This window comes from Callospermophilus lateralis, chromosome 2, assembly GCF_048772815.1.
Source record: "Callospermophilus lateralis isolate mCalLat2 chromosome 2, mCalLat2.hap1, whole genome shotgun sequence".
In the NCBI taxonomy this organism is placed as follows: domain Eukaryota; kingdom Metazoa; phylum Chordata; class Mammalia; order Rodentia; family Sciuridae; genus Callospermophilus; species Callospermophilus lateralis.
The window spans coordinates 121,369,297-121,386,870 of NC_135306.1; the positions used below are offsets into that span (position 1 = coordinate 121,369,297).

General features: G+C 34.7%; 1 protein-coding gene across 9 annotated transcripts in view; it reads right to left on the reverse strand.

Annotated features, from left to right (window-relative positions):
• Positions 1-14,463, reverse strand: part of Gria4 (glutamate ionotropic receptor AMPA type subunit 4) — a 329,568-nt gene extending 315,105 nt beyond the window's left edge. For 8 of the 9 annotated variants that reach the window (XM_076843819.2, XM_076843814.2, XM_076843818.2 and 5 more), the window contains exons 1-2: positions 14,296-14,383; positions 12,930-13,088 (exon numbers count right to left, since the gene is read on the reverse strand). In XM_076843819.2, coding sequence (XP_076699934.1) covers positions 12,930-13,088; positions 14,296-14,383 — 247 coding nt within the window. Of the gene's footprint in view, positions 1-12,929; positions 13,089-14,295 lie in introns of all 9 variants that reach the window. The other variant, XM_076843817.2, reaches the window with a different exon arrangement.
• Positions 14,464-17,574: the final 3,111 nt, after the last annotated feature.

Below are 17,574 nucleotides of genomic sequence, written 5' to 3' on the forward strand. Positions count from 1 at the left end.
TCCAACCTATTTGAATTTTAATCAGCAATATAGATAATAATAAAGAGTCACATAGAATTTTAAGTAGTTTATAGCTAATTGAATTAACATTGAGGGTGGTCTTAATGTTTCCAAGCAAGGTGAAAATTAAGAATGTATATACAAAGTCTTTCATTGTATATATTTTAAAAAGCCCCATGGGAAGGGTAGTTTGTAGTGATCCATGTGTGAAAAAGAACAGAATGTGAAGTTTTAATGACCACAATCTTAACATGAAACAACAGAGTGCTAACCTTATGTGTGCAATACCTAAATAACTGAAATTCATACTCTCACCTGGACACTTCATATCAGATAATATCCATGAGTTTAAGCAACCCTGGACAGGTATAACAGGAATATGGGGGTAATCTAGGTCAGTATAATTGAGGGAAATTATGGTAAATCTAGAGGATACCTATAACTTTAAATGAAAATGATTTTAGAAACTATGTTTTATAGAAATCTATTAAGGTTAGGAAAGTAGTGAGGGGGAATGTAATATTTGCTTTTTAAAATGTGGAGGGTGTGCGTCACATAGAAAATAAACTAGTTTTATTTTTGTGCTATTAAATTCAGGTTAAGAATGAGCTGTTACCAACTTCCAATCAAGAAATATGTTGTCTCCTTTCTTTTCTTTCTCCAACAATTTTTCAGCAAACAATTATTGAGTATGGAGCATTTATGCTCCCAACACATTGGCAGACCCTCATGGTGAAAATACTAACAAGGTATCATCCTTTCAGTCAAGGAACTCACAGCCTAATGGAGTAGATTATCTATGTGTTTACCCACCATCCATTTTCTAAGAAGTATACAGGATACAGAGATTTGACCATTCAAGTAAAATCTGACCAATATCTATAATGAATGGGATCCATTTAGACTGTTTTAATTATAACTATAATACCTATGCGTTGCTTTCTGAAAATTATTTGCTTATAAGATACATATATGCATATTAATAGAAAGTATTTATGTTATATTTAATATTAGAAAAGTCAAATATGTAAAAACAAAGAAAATATTTAAAGTGATTAATAATGTTGTTACTAAATTGAAAATATGGTATTGAGCTTCCTGGATATAAGAGTAATAAAAAATATTTATTATATTAGAAAGGAGGAGGCATGCAAACTTTTTCAGAGAAAAAAAAATAATCACTTTCCCTTGATTCTAATTCTTCGGAGCAAAAAAAAAAAAAAATCTAAAATGTCTTTCAAATTTGCCCAGGTAGACTGTCTACATGGTTAAACATTAAGTAATTATCTAAAAGATAAGTTAATTTCAAACAGGAGAAGGATAAAGGGCCATGAAAGCGAATCAATAATGAAATGTGTGAGAGAAGGTACAATGAAGACAATCCTGAAGTACTGGGAATGACATTATGTATTTGACTTCCAACCCCTTTGTACAAATGTCTTCAAGTTCCATGAACTTTAAGTGCTAAGGAAGCAGTCAATGTGTGAGATGGGACTCCTGAGTGTGTTCACCACTTCACCTGGCTTCCCAACTGGGCTGTCTCTTACATTCAAAGTATTTGCTATTGGTATTCTCAAGTTTTTTTGTCAGCAGACATCAAATGTTATAAGCACATAGAACACTCCTCTACCAGACTTGAATTTATCTAAGAGCCATTTGACTAGCACCATATACATCAATCTGCATTAATGGTCCCAACTTCTTTCTTACTTATTTATCTTACAAATAGAATCTGAGAGAAACAAATGAGAAAAACAAATGCTTAAGATAAAGTATGTTACATTTCTTTTGGATGTGATTCCTCATTTTCTTTGTATCCTTTGCTTGATATCTCTAAGAGTACACATGAAAAGTGTTAGATATCTTAAGGCTGTCCCAAAACAAATAAAGGGAAAACTCATTATGCATGTATTGATATTTGCTGATTCCTGCTTTGTATCAGGCATTGAGTGACAGTACGAGGACATACCATTTAACAAATCAAACAAAGCCCTTTATTCTGAAAGCACTTATTCCAGTGGAAAATATAAATGATATATAGGTTAAAAGATAAAAATAATAATTACAGATTGCAAGAAAAGTAAAGTTAATCATTTGATTGTAGTCTCAAATAGCATACATGGGGTTTTGTTGTGGGAGGGTTTATGCTAGAAAGGTGAGCCAGGAAGGTTTTTCTTAGGTGCTGATATTTGACCTTAGCCTGAAGATTCAGAAAAATTGATCGAAGTAAGTAATTGGATCAGAGGAGTCTAGTAAAAGTGAATGAGGAAAGGCATGAAGAAAAGAAGACCAGAGTAGACTCCACTATGGTAAGAACAAGGTAAGAGTCAAATAATGCAGGACATAGAAAAGCTGGGATTTCACATTAAGGAATGAAAAGCAATCAGAAGGTTTTATGTCAGGAAGAGACAGTCTCTGACTTTTAAATTCAGTAAGGCAATCCTGGCTCAAGTATATAAAGTAGCTGGAGAAAGGTAAAGTATAGAATGAGGAGATTAATTATGAAACCACTGAAGTAGTGCCATAGACTTGTACATGAATGGAAGGGTTAGAAATGCAGAAAGTGAAAATATTTGTGGTATACTTCGGATATAGAAGCAAAAGGACTTAGTCAGATGGTGAGTGACAATCAAAAAAAAAAAAAAAAGAGAGAAGAAAAAACTAAGAAGTTTTAGGAGTAATAAACAAGCAATAAAAGTATCAAACCCAGCAATAGAACTGTCAGGAAAAGGTGGGTAGGTAAAGAACAGCAGATAGCAGAACTTTCAAAGAGATAAAACTGAAAATTTTTGTACAAGCTCAAATTCGGTCAAAAAAAAAGGCACCAGTTGTACAGAAATGCAGCAGTTCAAAGCCATTGGAAAAGATAAATAAACAGTGAAGAAAAAAATGAAGATTGATTTCTAACATACATAAGAGAATATATTCTGGAAAAGTTAATATTAGAAATATAAAATGTAAAATCATAAATATACCATAAAATGTAGGATAATCTATTGATAGCTTTAAGAATAGAATGCTTTGATATAATCTTAACACAAAACCCAGAGGTTGCAAGGAGAAAGATCCACATATTTGATTAAATACAAGTGTAAATTGTCTATATAAAAATATAACAGAAATAGAAGCCAAAGGAAAAGTAGAAGAATACATGGCAAAGAGTTAATTTCTGGAGTATGTGCAAAACTCCCACAAATGAAGACACTTTCAATGGCGAAGGAAGAACAGACAGTTCACAGAGAAGGAGGTACACAAGTCTTATGAACAGGAAAATTTTCTCAGCCTCACTATTAATCAAAACTATGCTAATTAAAGCAGCAATTAGATGTCATTTTCACCCATCAGGACAAGTGAAAATTCAAGAGACTGTTAATGGCTAGTGTTGGCAGGTCATAGAAAAACAATTATTCTCACATACTGGTGGTTGTAAATTTGAATAGCATTTTTAAAGGAGACTATATTATTTATTAAAAGCAAAAATTGAAATTTGAGATAGTAATTTCACCTTCAGCAGTTGATGCTAAAGAAATATTCACACAGGTTCACAAAGAGTTTTATTGCTGTTCTGTTTATAATATAAAAAATGTGGAAACAATCTAAATGTTGATAGAAGATAGAGTACATTAATCATATGAATTTCTCACAATTGCAACTTATGTAACCATAAAAGAAAATGAAATAGTTCTTATAAACTGAAATAATTTTATGATTAAGTGAAATATAGCATTGTAAAATATAGGTATAAAATGATACTTTTGTATCAAATACTTACATTTCTAAATATGTAAAACAGTTTATATTTATACTGCTATTTGTGTGTGTGTGTGTGTATGTGTGTGTGTTTTTTTTTACTGGATTGATCCCTGAGGCACTCTGCCACTGAGTTAGAACCCCAGATCTTTTTATTTATCATTTTGAAAAAGGACCTCTCTAAGTTGTCCAAGTTGGCCTGGATTTTGCGATCCTCCTGTCTCCACCTCCAGAGTTTCTGGGGAGTTGGGATTATAAGTGTGTCCTCATTCACCTAGTTTTATAGTACTTTTTTTTTTTTTTTGGTACTGGGTATTAAACTCAGGCATACTCAACCACTAAGCCACACCCCCAGCCCTATTTTGTATTTTATTTAGAGACAGGGTCTCACTGAGTTGCTTAGCACCTCTCCTTTGCTGAGGCTGGCTTTGAATTCGAGATTCTCCTGTCTCAGCCTCCCAAGCTGCATGTGCCACCATGACAGGTGGTTTTATACTACTCTTATCTTTCTAAGTCTTTATAGAAAAACAAAAAGAAATCCAGAAAGATCTACAACAAACTGTTTGCTCTGATTGTCTCCAAGTGGTAGGATTAAAAGTATTCTCACTTTTTATGATGTGTGAATTATTTAAAATTTCCTGAGGTATTTGTTAGCTTTAATATGAAAAATGAGAAGAGCACAAAGTATAAAAATTTTAAAGTTACTGATGAAGAATACATTATGGAATAAGTATATAATAAAAGGAAGCAAACAGCTTCTGGCATAAATTTTGCTCTATCTGGAGAAATAGATTATTGAATGATGCTATAAATCTTGACTATTTTTCGCCTTTTATTTATAATATAACATTGAAAATTGCATTCACAATATAGCATTTTTATTAAGTTGGAAATAAATGATGATGCTGCAAAGACTAGAAAAATTTTGACTTAGGCTAATATTTTTTAATTATCAACTCCATGTTCATGTGGAATCCAAAAACATGTTAAAAAAAAAAAAAACAACTGACAGCTGAGCACATCTTAGAATATTTCGCTCAGGAAAATAGTTGTGAAATCTATAGTTATTCTGAAATCAAATATTGTTCCTATAAAAAAAATTAGCTGACCAATAGGCTGGACAACTAATGAAGCATCCAACACTGTATAACAGTTGAGTGTCATTTAGTCATTTTTTACACATGGTGGTATTTATGACATGAATTTGGCAATATACAATAATGGGAGTGTTGCTATTTAGTACTCTGAAATTTTTGTGCTGTATTACAAATGACATAAAAGAATCACAAGTTTCAAAGAACAAGGTGCCATCAGCAAATCCTGCAAATATTCTAAGGCACTGAGGACTAAGAGACAACAATTGGATTTACTAATTTGTAAAGCATTCATGACCTTGAAGAACACAGTGTTCCCAGAGTGGTGATGGTGACAAAGGTAAATAGGGATAAAAATAGAAGGAGCTGAGGTAGACAATGTAGTACTTTTGATAGAAAGGGAAGGAATAAAAATCACGGATTTTCTGGAAAAATTCCTAGTTGATTTTAAGAATAAAATCCATTTTGTTTCTCAAGTGACAAAGGGAATGAAGAGCTGTTAATCTAACTTAAGTGTGGCTCTTGTGGAACTGTAGTCCTGGGCCCTTTCTGTGACTGGAGCTCACCAAGAAGCTGTTCAGGAGTTTAAATTCTCTCTCTGTAAATACATATGAATACAACACACACTACACACAAGCACACACAACTGTACCTAAAATTAGAAGACTTCATATTCCTCCCTTGATCCACCAGTGAAATAATCCTCTATGAACTGTTCATAGATCCCAGGTAAATTTACCTTCTCATAGACTTCAAAATACTTTGGACAAATACAGCTTCAGACTTAAGTAAACTGAAATGAACAGTTAACTGAGAGGTCAGAAAAGTTTCTATGAAACATCAACCATACTCATTCAAAACATAAATTGCCTTGTCAAAATATAATAGAAAATATCCCATTTATTGATTTTTAATTTTACTCTTGTGCTTTAAGAGTCTTATTAAGAAGTCAGTTCCTGAGCTGACATGTAGGAATGTTGGGCCTACATTTGTTTTTTCTAGTATGTGCAGGGTTTCTGGTCTAATTCCTAGATCTCTGATCTACTTTGAGTTGATTTTTTTGTGCAGGGTGAGAGAGAGGGATTAAATTTAATTCTACTACGTATAGATTTCTGATTTTCCCAGCACCATTTGTTGAAGAGACTACCTTTTCTCCAATGTATGTTTTTGGCACTTTTGTCAAGTATGAGATAACTGTATTTATGTGGGTTTGTCTCTCTGTCTTCTGTTCTATTCTGCTGGTCTTCGTGACTGTTTTAGTGTTAATACCATGTTGTTTCTGTTACTATAGATCTGTAGATAATATAAGTAATTTGAAATCTTAAGTTTGCTCAGGAAAAAGTATACTCCATATGAAACAGAAATAAATTAATTGAGTTCTATCTGTTTGTGGAATATTACTCACTTTTTTACTATTCATAAAATTTATATGTGGTAGGTGTGGTTTTCCTGTATTGAGATGAACAACAACAACAACAAAAAGCTCAGAATGTTAAACAACTACTCTCAGATTGAAAATTTAAACATATCAGGCTCAAAGGTCTGGAGAAGACTACCCCACCCTACCTGTAAATAATAGATGAAAGTATTCTGGACCAATATATATACAAAGGATTATATATAAATTGAATCTACATGGTCTTAATAAAGGCAACTCTTTTTTTCCTGGACAAAATACAAAAGAACACTATAAAGAGAAAACAAAGATTTATGTTCAAGATACTACACATTTCTTTGTAATTCATTATTTGAACTCTGAAGTTTCTGCCATGGTTGATTACTATTTACTTAAAATTCTGCCCCCTTCTGGGCTTTTGTATAATCACTCTTGCCTCATTTTCCTCTGAACTCTGACCCATTTTCCTTTAGTCGCTTTTGTTTTACCCTTTTCCTCTCCCAGCCCCTTAGCTATTGGTACTTCTTGGCATTTGGTCCTCCACAGTCTTTCATTGCTGCTGCTCAGTCTGGGTGATCTCATTCATTCTCGTGTCTCTAGCCATTGCCGGTCCTCTGCCCTCAGTTCAGACTAAACCCTGAGCTCCAGACATTCATGCCCAAATCTCTACTGAATATCACCCTCTAAATATCTTTTTAACACTGCAAAACCAGTGTGGTCACATGAAACTCATCTTGCACACTCAAATCGGCTTCTTCTCCTGGATATCCCTTTCTATGATTAGTACCACTAGTTAAGCATATTCACCTAGACCAGAAGTCTGAGAAACCATCATTTATTCTTACCTCATTTCTTTGCCACTTTTCCACAGAGACATCCAATCAATCACTAAGTTCTGTCAAAAGTTCTGTATTCCTGGATCTATGAGCTTTTCTCTCTTCTCGGTGCTTCTACTTTTATCCAAGCATCCATCATTTTAAATTGTATTATTTCCACACACAACTAACAGGGCTTTTTCTTTCTGCTTTGTCCTCTTCCAATTTATTCTGTCTCTTGCATCCAGCTTGTTCTTTGCAAAATATAAATCTGATCATGTCATTATCTGTTCAAATAATTTATGAGTCCCTTTTTTATTCCGAATAATCTCCTTGCCACAGCTATAGATCCTCTGTAGCTATACAAACTGCATCCCTTAGCACACCTCTCCTCCTCACACTCAATACTACACACCCAGTTTAAATGATATTCAGTAGTTCAACACCCACCTGGCTCCTATTGCCTTTTCATGTACCATTCCTTTGGCCAGGCATGACTTCCTTCCTCCCTCTTCCTCAATAACTCAACTAGAGCCTTAACACCCAGATCAGACAGCATCATCCTGTCTGGTGCCAGATCAAGTTTGTTGTAATAATCCTCCCAGTGTTCCTCTCTGTCATAGTACTCTGTTTTTCTTTCAGAGCATTTTATCTTACTGTACTATAATCAGTAACAACTGGTTTGTTTACTTTTCCCACTGAGTTATGAGCTCATTGAGGGCAGCAACTACTTTTATAAGTTTTGTATTCTCAGTTTCTAGTATAGTATCTTGAATAGAATTGTTTTTGATAAATGTTTAATGAATATAGTTGTATGCATTATCTAAAGAATGAATGGATGGCTTCATTGTGTAATATGACTTCAGCCTTCGCTATATCATTCACTATCATGTGATTAAATGAATAAATCGCCCAGAACTGTCTTGGCCTATTTTCTTTAAAATGTTGCAATTAAATTAGAGAAAAGATAAATGGAAATTCTTTTTTTTTTCTTCCTTAATTCATGCAATCTCAATATTTCTTATACCAGTATGGCCACTCAGTAGGATACTAGGATGGAAGTAAGAAGATCAGGTTTGAACTTTGGCTTTGCACTATTATTACATAGGCTTTGGCAAATTAATAACTTCCTTGAGACAAAACATGCCAAACAACAAAACACAGCCTGTCTTCCCAGATTGTCTCACTGTGAGATTCACTTAGGGTCAAATGAAATCATGTACATGAAGACAGTCTAAGAGTTGTGTGAGGTTAAGAAGTGTGTTATATGTATTCTTCATTTAAAAATTCAGAGCAATAATAATAATACTCTTCAAATTATGCAGATAGGTAGATAGATAGGTTGATTGATTTTCTAATGCCAGGGAGTAAATTATTTTTCTCTTTGGGAAATTAATAACACTGGAAAGAATACAGACTGAAAACAACAAGTATTTTTTTTCTGAAGTTTTAGGAAAGATTAATCTTGTGACAACTGTGAAATACATCATCATCTTATCATTTAAGAAAGGGATAAACCATAGAAATATGACTCATCTTGTCATTAATTTCAGGATGGAAAATTATGGAGAATGGATAAAAATTATAAAACTAAAGAACAGTTTCAAATCAACATAGGATGTTGCTCTCAATTCAAATTAAGGAAACCTAATAAGAGTCACAGTAGACTCACAGCATTATTTCCCTAAAAATAAGCAAAACAGTATATTTAATTCTAACACCTTTACTATCAATTTTGCAGAAACAGAATTTTATCTTTAGCATGTATTATGGTAACATAGTGTAAACTGTTAGTGTGCTTTTTTGGACATCCTGTTTCTGGAAGGAGAACATACAACAATATTAAGACTTGAATTAAACCTCAAATATTATATTGCTTAGTACACTTAAGTTCAGTGAGTTTTTATTACATACCTACCAAATAAGTGGAAAATCCTGCAAAATCAATTTGGTATAGTGTCACATTTTCCTAAATTAACTAAACAGCTGTATTTTACATACCAGGCTATTTTGAAAAATATCACTCTTCTGGATTATTTAGACAGGTAAATTGGTCAGAAAAAGAGAACTAATACCTAACTGTAAAAATAAGACTTTTTTTCATCATTTCTAGAATATAATATCTAGTGGATTTGTGATTGTTGCAAATGCTCAATCTATTAAACAGTTGAAAAGAAAGATTTTGACAGAAAAGGAGTATAAGATAAACACATCATTAAAAAAATCAGAGAAAAAAATATTGTTCCTTTCTGTTAAGGTTTAAAAAGTTGGAACTATTCTATATATTTTTTTCTTTTATGAAGATGACAACATGTAAGTACTTGATATATTTATTATATATTTCCAATTACCCACCTGAAATTTAAAAATATTATTTATATATTATTTTATTATTATTATTATTATTATATAGAAACAAAATATGTGTAGATTTCATTTTATAGAGACTGCCTTATTACAGAATTGATTTTTGTCAAATTTTTAATGTAGCTGGATTAAACAAATAATAGCAATGTCTCAAGTATTTTTGTCTTTTACAAAGTTTGGTGATAGACATAATTTTATATTTTAGTTATCACTTTTGGTCAAATTTAACATACATTATCCTTCAAGCCAAAATATCTGTATTCATTAACTACTGAAAAATACTTTTTAAGTTAGCCTACTTTGTCTCAAGTATTTTTGGAAAAGACATTATTATAACTGGATTGTTTGTCTGCAAAGATAGTCACTTTAATATCTATCTGAAGTACAATTGTACAATATTTTCATTAAAATAAATTTCCTATATTGAATTCACTTTTAAAATATTCTTTTTGTCACTCTGTATAAATCACAAAAAAGTATACATTTTAAAATTTGATTACAAAGAATATTTATTGTACCTATATTTTTGTTATTTAAATAGATCATAATTTTTATTAAATGTATGTCTTATAATTTCAGTTTAATCAGCAAAGTGTGACTTTCCAACAATGGAATAGCTAAGAAAGAAAAACAATATTTTAATTGTACAAAAATATCACTGAAACCGAAATAAAACAGTAAGCTAAAATTATTCCTCCAGCAATTTGGGATTTATACCTGAAATGTAAGTTTGAGTTAATTAGGTTTGGACTTCTGATTATATAAACTCTACATATAAAATAGTTTTTTGGCTACACTTTTCGCAGAGCACTAATTTAACTTTGAGTATAAAAAACAGCATTACAATATTTGTACAGTAGGTGACCAACACACTTTATTCTTCAATCTGTCTTGAGTGAGTGTACTTTCTATAAAATGTTTAAAGATAACCTGTATACTGGCCCTTATTCACAAGGAGACTACACTCTGAAGTTTTACAAGGAACAGCTATAGGAAAGTCAGCATGAAAATAAATCTAATAGGCCACTTATTCTATCTTTATGTTTAATCCAAGACAAATCTGAAAATCTAGTCTGCATCACAGTGAAGAAAAGTTCAATGTTAATTCTTCATGATAATAAATTTCAAGACTTATTTTTACTCTTTCATATCCAAAGACAGAGAGCTTGATCCATGAGGTTATCTTACACTTACTGCTTATGTTTCACCTTTAATTAGACTGGAAAATCATGAGTGTGTATGCTTTAAAGTATTCAACAAACACCAATCACCTGACCCAAACTCTCCATTGATTTTCCCAAAATTCAGCTTAGATTTGCTTTGAGGACATATAGTGTACTCATTTGTTAAAATAATTAACATTTTCTTCACTAGAAGATGTTTTCTTTTTTACCATTATTTACATTTTTAAATGTTTGTTAATCCTACACAAAATCAATGAGTTCACTGACATTGTGCTATACTTGGATTCAAAACAAATTTAAAGTTACTTGTTTTAATTTTCTCAGTGCAAATATATTAAATAATAGCATTCTCTATATTTCATGATTTTCCTCCTTTTTTAAATTCTATATACAACTTCCTATCACTTTCTCATATTTACAAGCCATTTAACAATAATATCTTACTTCATATATATTTCTGTTACACACAAAAAAAATGAAACTAGTGAAAATGGTCACAAATTAGGTTAACAAATATGGAGGAGGAAAGAATTAGCACTTCATAGTTTACCTAGCTGGAAGTCATTGTGTGAACTTCAGTATATTGAAGATCTTAATTTGCGAAAAATGAGACAAAATGAAACTAAATGATCTGCCAATTTTAAGAAAATCATTCAAAATTTAATAACAATATTTAAAAAATAGTATACTGCTGACAAAGTATCATCACATATATTTGGAATATGAATTATTTTTAAAACTAGTAACATGTATTGACATAATCTTAGGAGAGACATGAGAAAGATATCTAAATAGACAAATAATTTTCAAGTGTTAAGGAGAGTACTTGCTGAGTACTAGTTGAAATGTTGACATCCCTTTTCAACACTTGGAATATAAAACAAATAACTTGAAAACTCTATAAAACTCACTATTCACAAATATAGCTCTAATTTGTATGCATTTTAGCTTAAAAACAGTTCCCTTTTGCTATAATATTAATTTCATCACTAAATGAAACAAATTACTTTTAAGTTAAGTAGTACTCATAGGAACTATAGCATTCCTGAAAAAATAATATAATTGTGGTATTTTATAAAACTGTCAAATGCTTCAAACTCTATAAAACTAAGTTTTAAGAATCAAGGAAAAGTGCTCATATTTGTTAAATGAACCAATGAAAAATAAATGTGAATTAAGATATTTAAGTTAATAAAATAGATTTCCTCTAAACATTTTAAAACTCTTTGTTTTCAATTTCACTTGTTTCTTTGTTCAGTATACTTTCTTGTACTGATAGGATTTTTTTAATTAATATATGTCCCAACTTACTATAATAAAAATGCTCAAGAATTCTGATCAAACATTTTATGGCTACTGTGAAAGTATGCAAAATTTTATATGGAAACCATTCTTATATGTATTAATCTATAGTGATGATCTTAGTATATAGAATTCAAGCAATGGTAAATTAACATAAAACTGAGAAAACATTTTAAATATGCACTTCCTTCAAGAATGAGAAGGCAATACAATGCTATCGACTGATCACATTTCTGAGTATTTTAAATTAATGCATAGTTTATGGTATTTTTGTACATTTAGTCATATAGGATCTTGATGGGTGAGCACTGTAAAACTGTTTCCTTGTAGCATTAAGTGAGATCACCCATTTAGTTTCAATGTATGGGATAATATATCCAGCTGGGTTGATTTGTATTCAGGTGGATCAGAGACTAATTTGGTTTGGCCTCAAGGTAGGATTCATGAAGTTATCCATAGAATATATGCATTACGTGATAGTAAGAGACATTTACAACCCAGAATATAAGAGCAGGGCAGCCTCAAGTGACATCACCAGATCATCGACAGCGTCAACCAACCGACTCAAATATATATCCTCCACACCACACTCCCCTCTCTTTCTCACTATTAGCAACCTTCCATTCGCTTTACCAGTGTAAAGGAGCATGTGTCTTCTTTAAAAGCAAAGCATACACTTACTCAAGTAAAAAGCAAATAAGAAAAACCAAAGGAAATAAATAAAAAACTAGATGGAGTACAGTTTTCATTAAATTCACATTTAGATTATAGAATAACACATAAAGGAGAATTTGCCTTGGATATCCAGACAAGAAATAAAGAAGGAAGAAAGGAAGAGACAGACCAGCTGCATATCCCTAAGACCAAATCTTGTTTTTAACTCTGATTGTCTCTGAAACAAGGCAACTGTAGGAATCTTGAATTTCTTTCTATCAAACATTAATAATGATAAAGAGGAAGGGGAGTCCATTCATTCCTTTAAATTATCTTCCAATTTATCCATAACTTATCTTTTACTTACAGGCATTTGTTACAGCAAAACTGTTGGCTGTCTCAATGTTGTCCACATGAGGTACCAAATTAAAAGGAGCTTCCGACGCATTGGGGCTGGTGTTATGAAGAAAAATTGCTAATCGAAAAGCGGTGTATTCCTGATCTGTGTTTCGGATGAAGAGACCACCTATTAAAAACAGCAGGAAAAGCACATTCACTGTTTTCTCTTGTGAATGTTATACCCACCCCAAACACTGTCAAATCTGCCACTCCAAAGCACATACAATCAAGGAGCTATCTTTGCCACATCTTGGGAGACTGCCCTTTGTCGCTAAAGTGCATGCTTAGTATTTTAGTCTTTAGGACAGCTCAGCTTTTTCTTGTTCCAATTTGTCATGTTCACAATGACCTCTGAGACCATTTAGTGTGTTTTGCTTTCTCTCTCTTGCCCTCCCCAGGATTCCCAGCACACTGCTACATCAGCCAGCACAGGGCATCTCTCTTAAGAGACATGCAGATGAACGGGAAAAGAGATTTACATTAACATAGAAAAATGATGGGCTGTGGTGACATGTAGGATAGAGGGAAATCAGAAAGGGGAAATGAACTTTGTTTTTCTGCAGCTCATGGACTCAGCCTAATCTCCGTTTTGTGCACAGTCCATGAGAAATGATGCAGTGTTAAGGCTGGGCTTAGCTGGAAGAAATTCAATAGCTGCGTCCCATTAAAAGACAAGAGAGAATAGCAAGAAAAGCCAAGGATGTAGGGATGGTTGGGGGGGTCCCTGGAAATAGAGAGGAGGTAGAGGAATTAGAGCAAAAGCTTTGAGAGGAAAACAACATAAAAGAAGAGAAGGTTCCTGGAAAGGGATCTAACTTTGGAATCTGCTAAAGGGTAGCAAGAAAAGACAGGGGGTGCGAAGGAAACGCTTTTTTTTTTTTTTTTTTGCCCGGTCTCTTTCTGTAATAGCTAGAAAGCTGTGGTGTTCAGCATGTGAGGAAGAAGTGTAATTCTGAAAAAAAAAATAATAATAATAAAACAAACTCGACCTCTCTACATGCGCTTAGAGAAAGGGATGAAAAGAAATACACAAAATATAATCAACCCCCACTAAGGCTTCCCCCCCCCCCAACTTATTCCAATCCGATTTAACGACTTGAACCCAAGGTGGAAATAGGGTAAGGAAGGTCTGAGGAAAGATGGGTGTTCATATTCAAAAGGTACTTGCACCAAGAGGCAGTCTTTTTGTAAAGGAGGAGAAAAAAAGAGAAAAGCATAAGGGAAGGTAGTTGCTGGGGGTTTCCCCGAATTGCTTATCAGCAACTCATTTAACTCACTTTCGGAGGTATCTGCTACAGCCAGCTCCATGCACACCCCACCGGAACAGAGCTTACCTATTTGCACGCTGCTCGGAAAGGCTCCCATGGCGAGTCCCCAAAAGCCAGAAAATAACAAGACAATCTGTCTGCAAATAATCCTCATCTTCTTTTCTCCTCTCCCTGGCGCGCGCTCTCTTTCTCTCACACTCTTCCTAAAGGGTGTTCAGAGAGGCATTGAAGACGATGGCGCTAAAATTAAAAACAACCAAAAAGAAAGAAAAGAAGAAAGGTGTGGGCGGTTTACGATTACGACTATTTTCCTTTAGCAATCCATCGCGAGCTGCCAGATTTTTCCCGCAGTCTCCATAGCCCTGGGAGAGGTTTTCTGTCCGACTGCAAATGTTGCACATGCAAAAGATGGTGGTGGAGCGTCTAGTGGCTGCTCGCAGGGATGAGACATGCGCTCTATCTTTGCCTCACTTGCACTCGCGCTCGCCCCTTGCTTTCTCACATACACACAAACACTGGCGCCGCTGGCGCCGCACGCGCTCCCCAGCTCTCACCCGCCAACATCCCCCCAAGTCTGCACCAGCCCCGGGCATCAATGCCCTCCTGGTGTCCCCTCACCCAGCGCGCACTCGCTCTGCACGCCCCTTGCCCACCGCTCAGCTGGCTTCACTAGGTGGGTGCTCACCGGAGCGCCCCAGTCTCTCCGACGCTCCGGAGCCAGTCTGGAGAAAGGTTTTTCCTTCCCCTCTTCGCTCACTGACTCCTTTCTCTTCTCTCCTTTACCCCCGTTCGCCGAGGGACTGACTCTAGGGATGGGCACCCCCAGTTCACCCTCGGCGCCTTTGCTTCTTTGCTTCACTTGGCAGGAAACTGACCCGCGAATCCGGTCTGTAAGCCCGGATCAGGGGCTCGGGGGGTTAGTACCTCCCCATGCCCCCGGTCCCCTGCCGCATCCTGCAGGCTCGCGGGGAGGGCAGGCTGTCTCCCTCCTCTACAGTCCTCGCCTTCCCTCTCAGCCTAGCCCTCTTCTGCCACTGGGCTGCGCGCGCGGGGGACTCCGGTCCTCTCTGCAGCAAAGATTTCTCACCAGCAAACAGCCCGGGAATCTGGAGAGTCAGTGACTGGAATGGATGAGGTGAAGGGGCTCAGGGAGAGAGAAGAGAAAAGGGGCAGAGGTCAAACCTCGGGCGGGTTTAAGAGACTGAGGCCAAGGAGGAAAGAATTGGAGGACTTAAGGCTTGGGGGAAGAAGATCCAGAGAAGTTTAAATATCCTAGGAAAGAGAGAAGGAAGGAAAAGGTTAATTCAAGGCGCAAAGTTAAGGTTAATGAATAGGATGGGGGAAAGACTGAGAAATGAAAACGGGACGGGGTTTCTAACATGTTCTTTGAAAGATGTGAGGCAAAACTATGAATAAGAACTGTGTGAAGTGTAAAGGGGAAGAAGCCATTAAAAAGACTCTACTCCTTTCTTTCCAGGGGCTCCTTTAAGAGGTACCTTTCCCTCTATGCGTGGCCCACTTCAGGAGCAGGATTGCTGCCCTGCAAGGCTGATGGACAAGGCCAGTTCTTGGGGAGGTAGGCACAGATGTCTCCTGGAAAAATGGAGTGTTTTTCATGCACACCTCTCTGTGGCTGGGGCTCTAGAATGCACACTCTATTCCCTGTCACTCCAGGAACTCTTAAATACTTTATTGTTGTCAGTAATTGTTTAACTGTGTGGAAGGAAATGAAAATGGATTATCCTAGACGCTTCTAGGTCTACACTCCTCCCAGAGTCACCTTTAAGATTGTCATTTCACCTGGCTGTCATGGGTGGAAGCCCTGCCACACCCAGAGAAGGTGACTATGTTTCTGTGGTAACTGTGGTAGGAACAAATAACAAGTTTCTTATTTCCTCTGTATGTTTTGAGGTTCCTTAATGCCTAATGCCATTAAACTGACAGCCATTAAATGTACAGATTCTTTTCAAAAGAATATAGCCAGAGCCTATGTTTGCCTGATGTAATGTTTGGGAAAAGAGGAAAATAGAATGGTAAATGTGGAATTTTTCAACCCCCCCCCCAAGTCATTATGAAATATGAGTTTTGTTTATTCTTTCAAGCCTCCTTTCTTTGAGTTTTTATTTTTTAATTTTAAATTGATAAATGCAATGTTATAATTTATGAATACAATATAGAATAATTAAATCTACATAATTAGCATATTCATCAGCTCAAATACTCATCACTGTTTGCATTGAGAATGTTTGAAATTTACTCTCAGGGATTTTTTATTGACAAGAATGTAGATAAAAGGGAACCCTTTACACTATTGGTGGTAATATGTGCCAGTATAGCCATTATGGAAAACTGTATGGAGAGTCCTCTATATACCAAAAAGTAGGATTGCAGTATGATCCAGAAGTCCCACTTTGGGATATCTGCCCAAAAGATTTGAAATCAGTATGTAGAAGAAAAGCCTCCACCCATATCCATTGAGACACTATATGTATACCTCCTTTTAATTTATTTTAAATATTTTTATTTGTAGTTGGACATAATGACTTTATTTCATTTATTTGCTTTGCTTTTTTAATGTGGTGTTGAGGATGGAACTCAGGGCCTCACATGTGGTAGGCAAGCGTTCACCACTGAACCACAACTCCAGCCCATGCCTTCTTTTATTAAATGTCACCAATTATCTGTATTTATAATTTGTAGATGATGCTTAAAAATCCTTGCCAAAACTCCAGAGTGCTTTTCTATTTCCTAAATTCTGGATTTTGTTTTTAAAATAACATCTTTTTGTGTCATTTATTCATTTTCCTGTTACACTTCATCACAGATTGTTCTGACAAAAACAACCTAATTGTGAGTAATTGGAATACACAAATCATACATTTTTCATTTTAGTTTATGATGTTTTCGTCCTGCACATCAAGTGGGATTTGAAATGTTTCCCTTCTTATCATTTCTGTCAGTATGAAAACCAAAGCTGCAAATAATAGCATTCTGTTTCCTCTTATAAGAAGGTAATAAAATAGGCCACATAAAATTCAAGTTGAATTTAAATTAAATTAAAATTTCAAAACCCTCTAAACTGTTCAACTCATCACCTGCTTGGGTAACTAGTGAAGCTCTGCCTGATTCACAAATGCAACTATTAACTTTTATTATTCTCAAAATTAAAAGGTCCAGGCCCTCAAATGTTAATAACACCTTTGCTATTGATGCAGGACATGCTTTATTTTTTATCCAGATGTAGAGAAGACACCTATATTTATATGACTACACAGGACACAACTTTATTTTTTCAATAATGTGGTCTGTCTTTTTAAAATTTACCTTTGGCCAATCAATTATTAC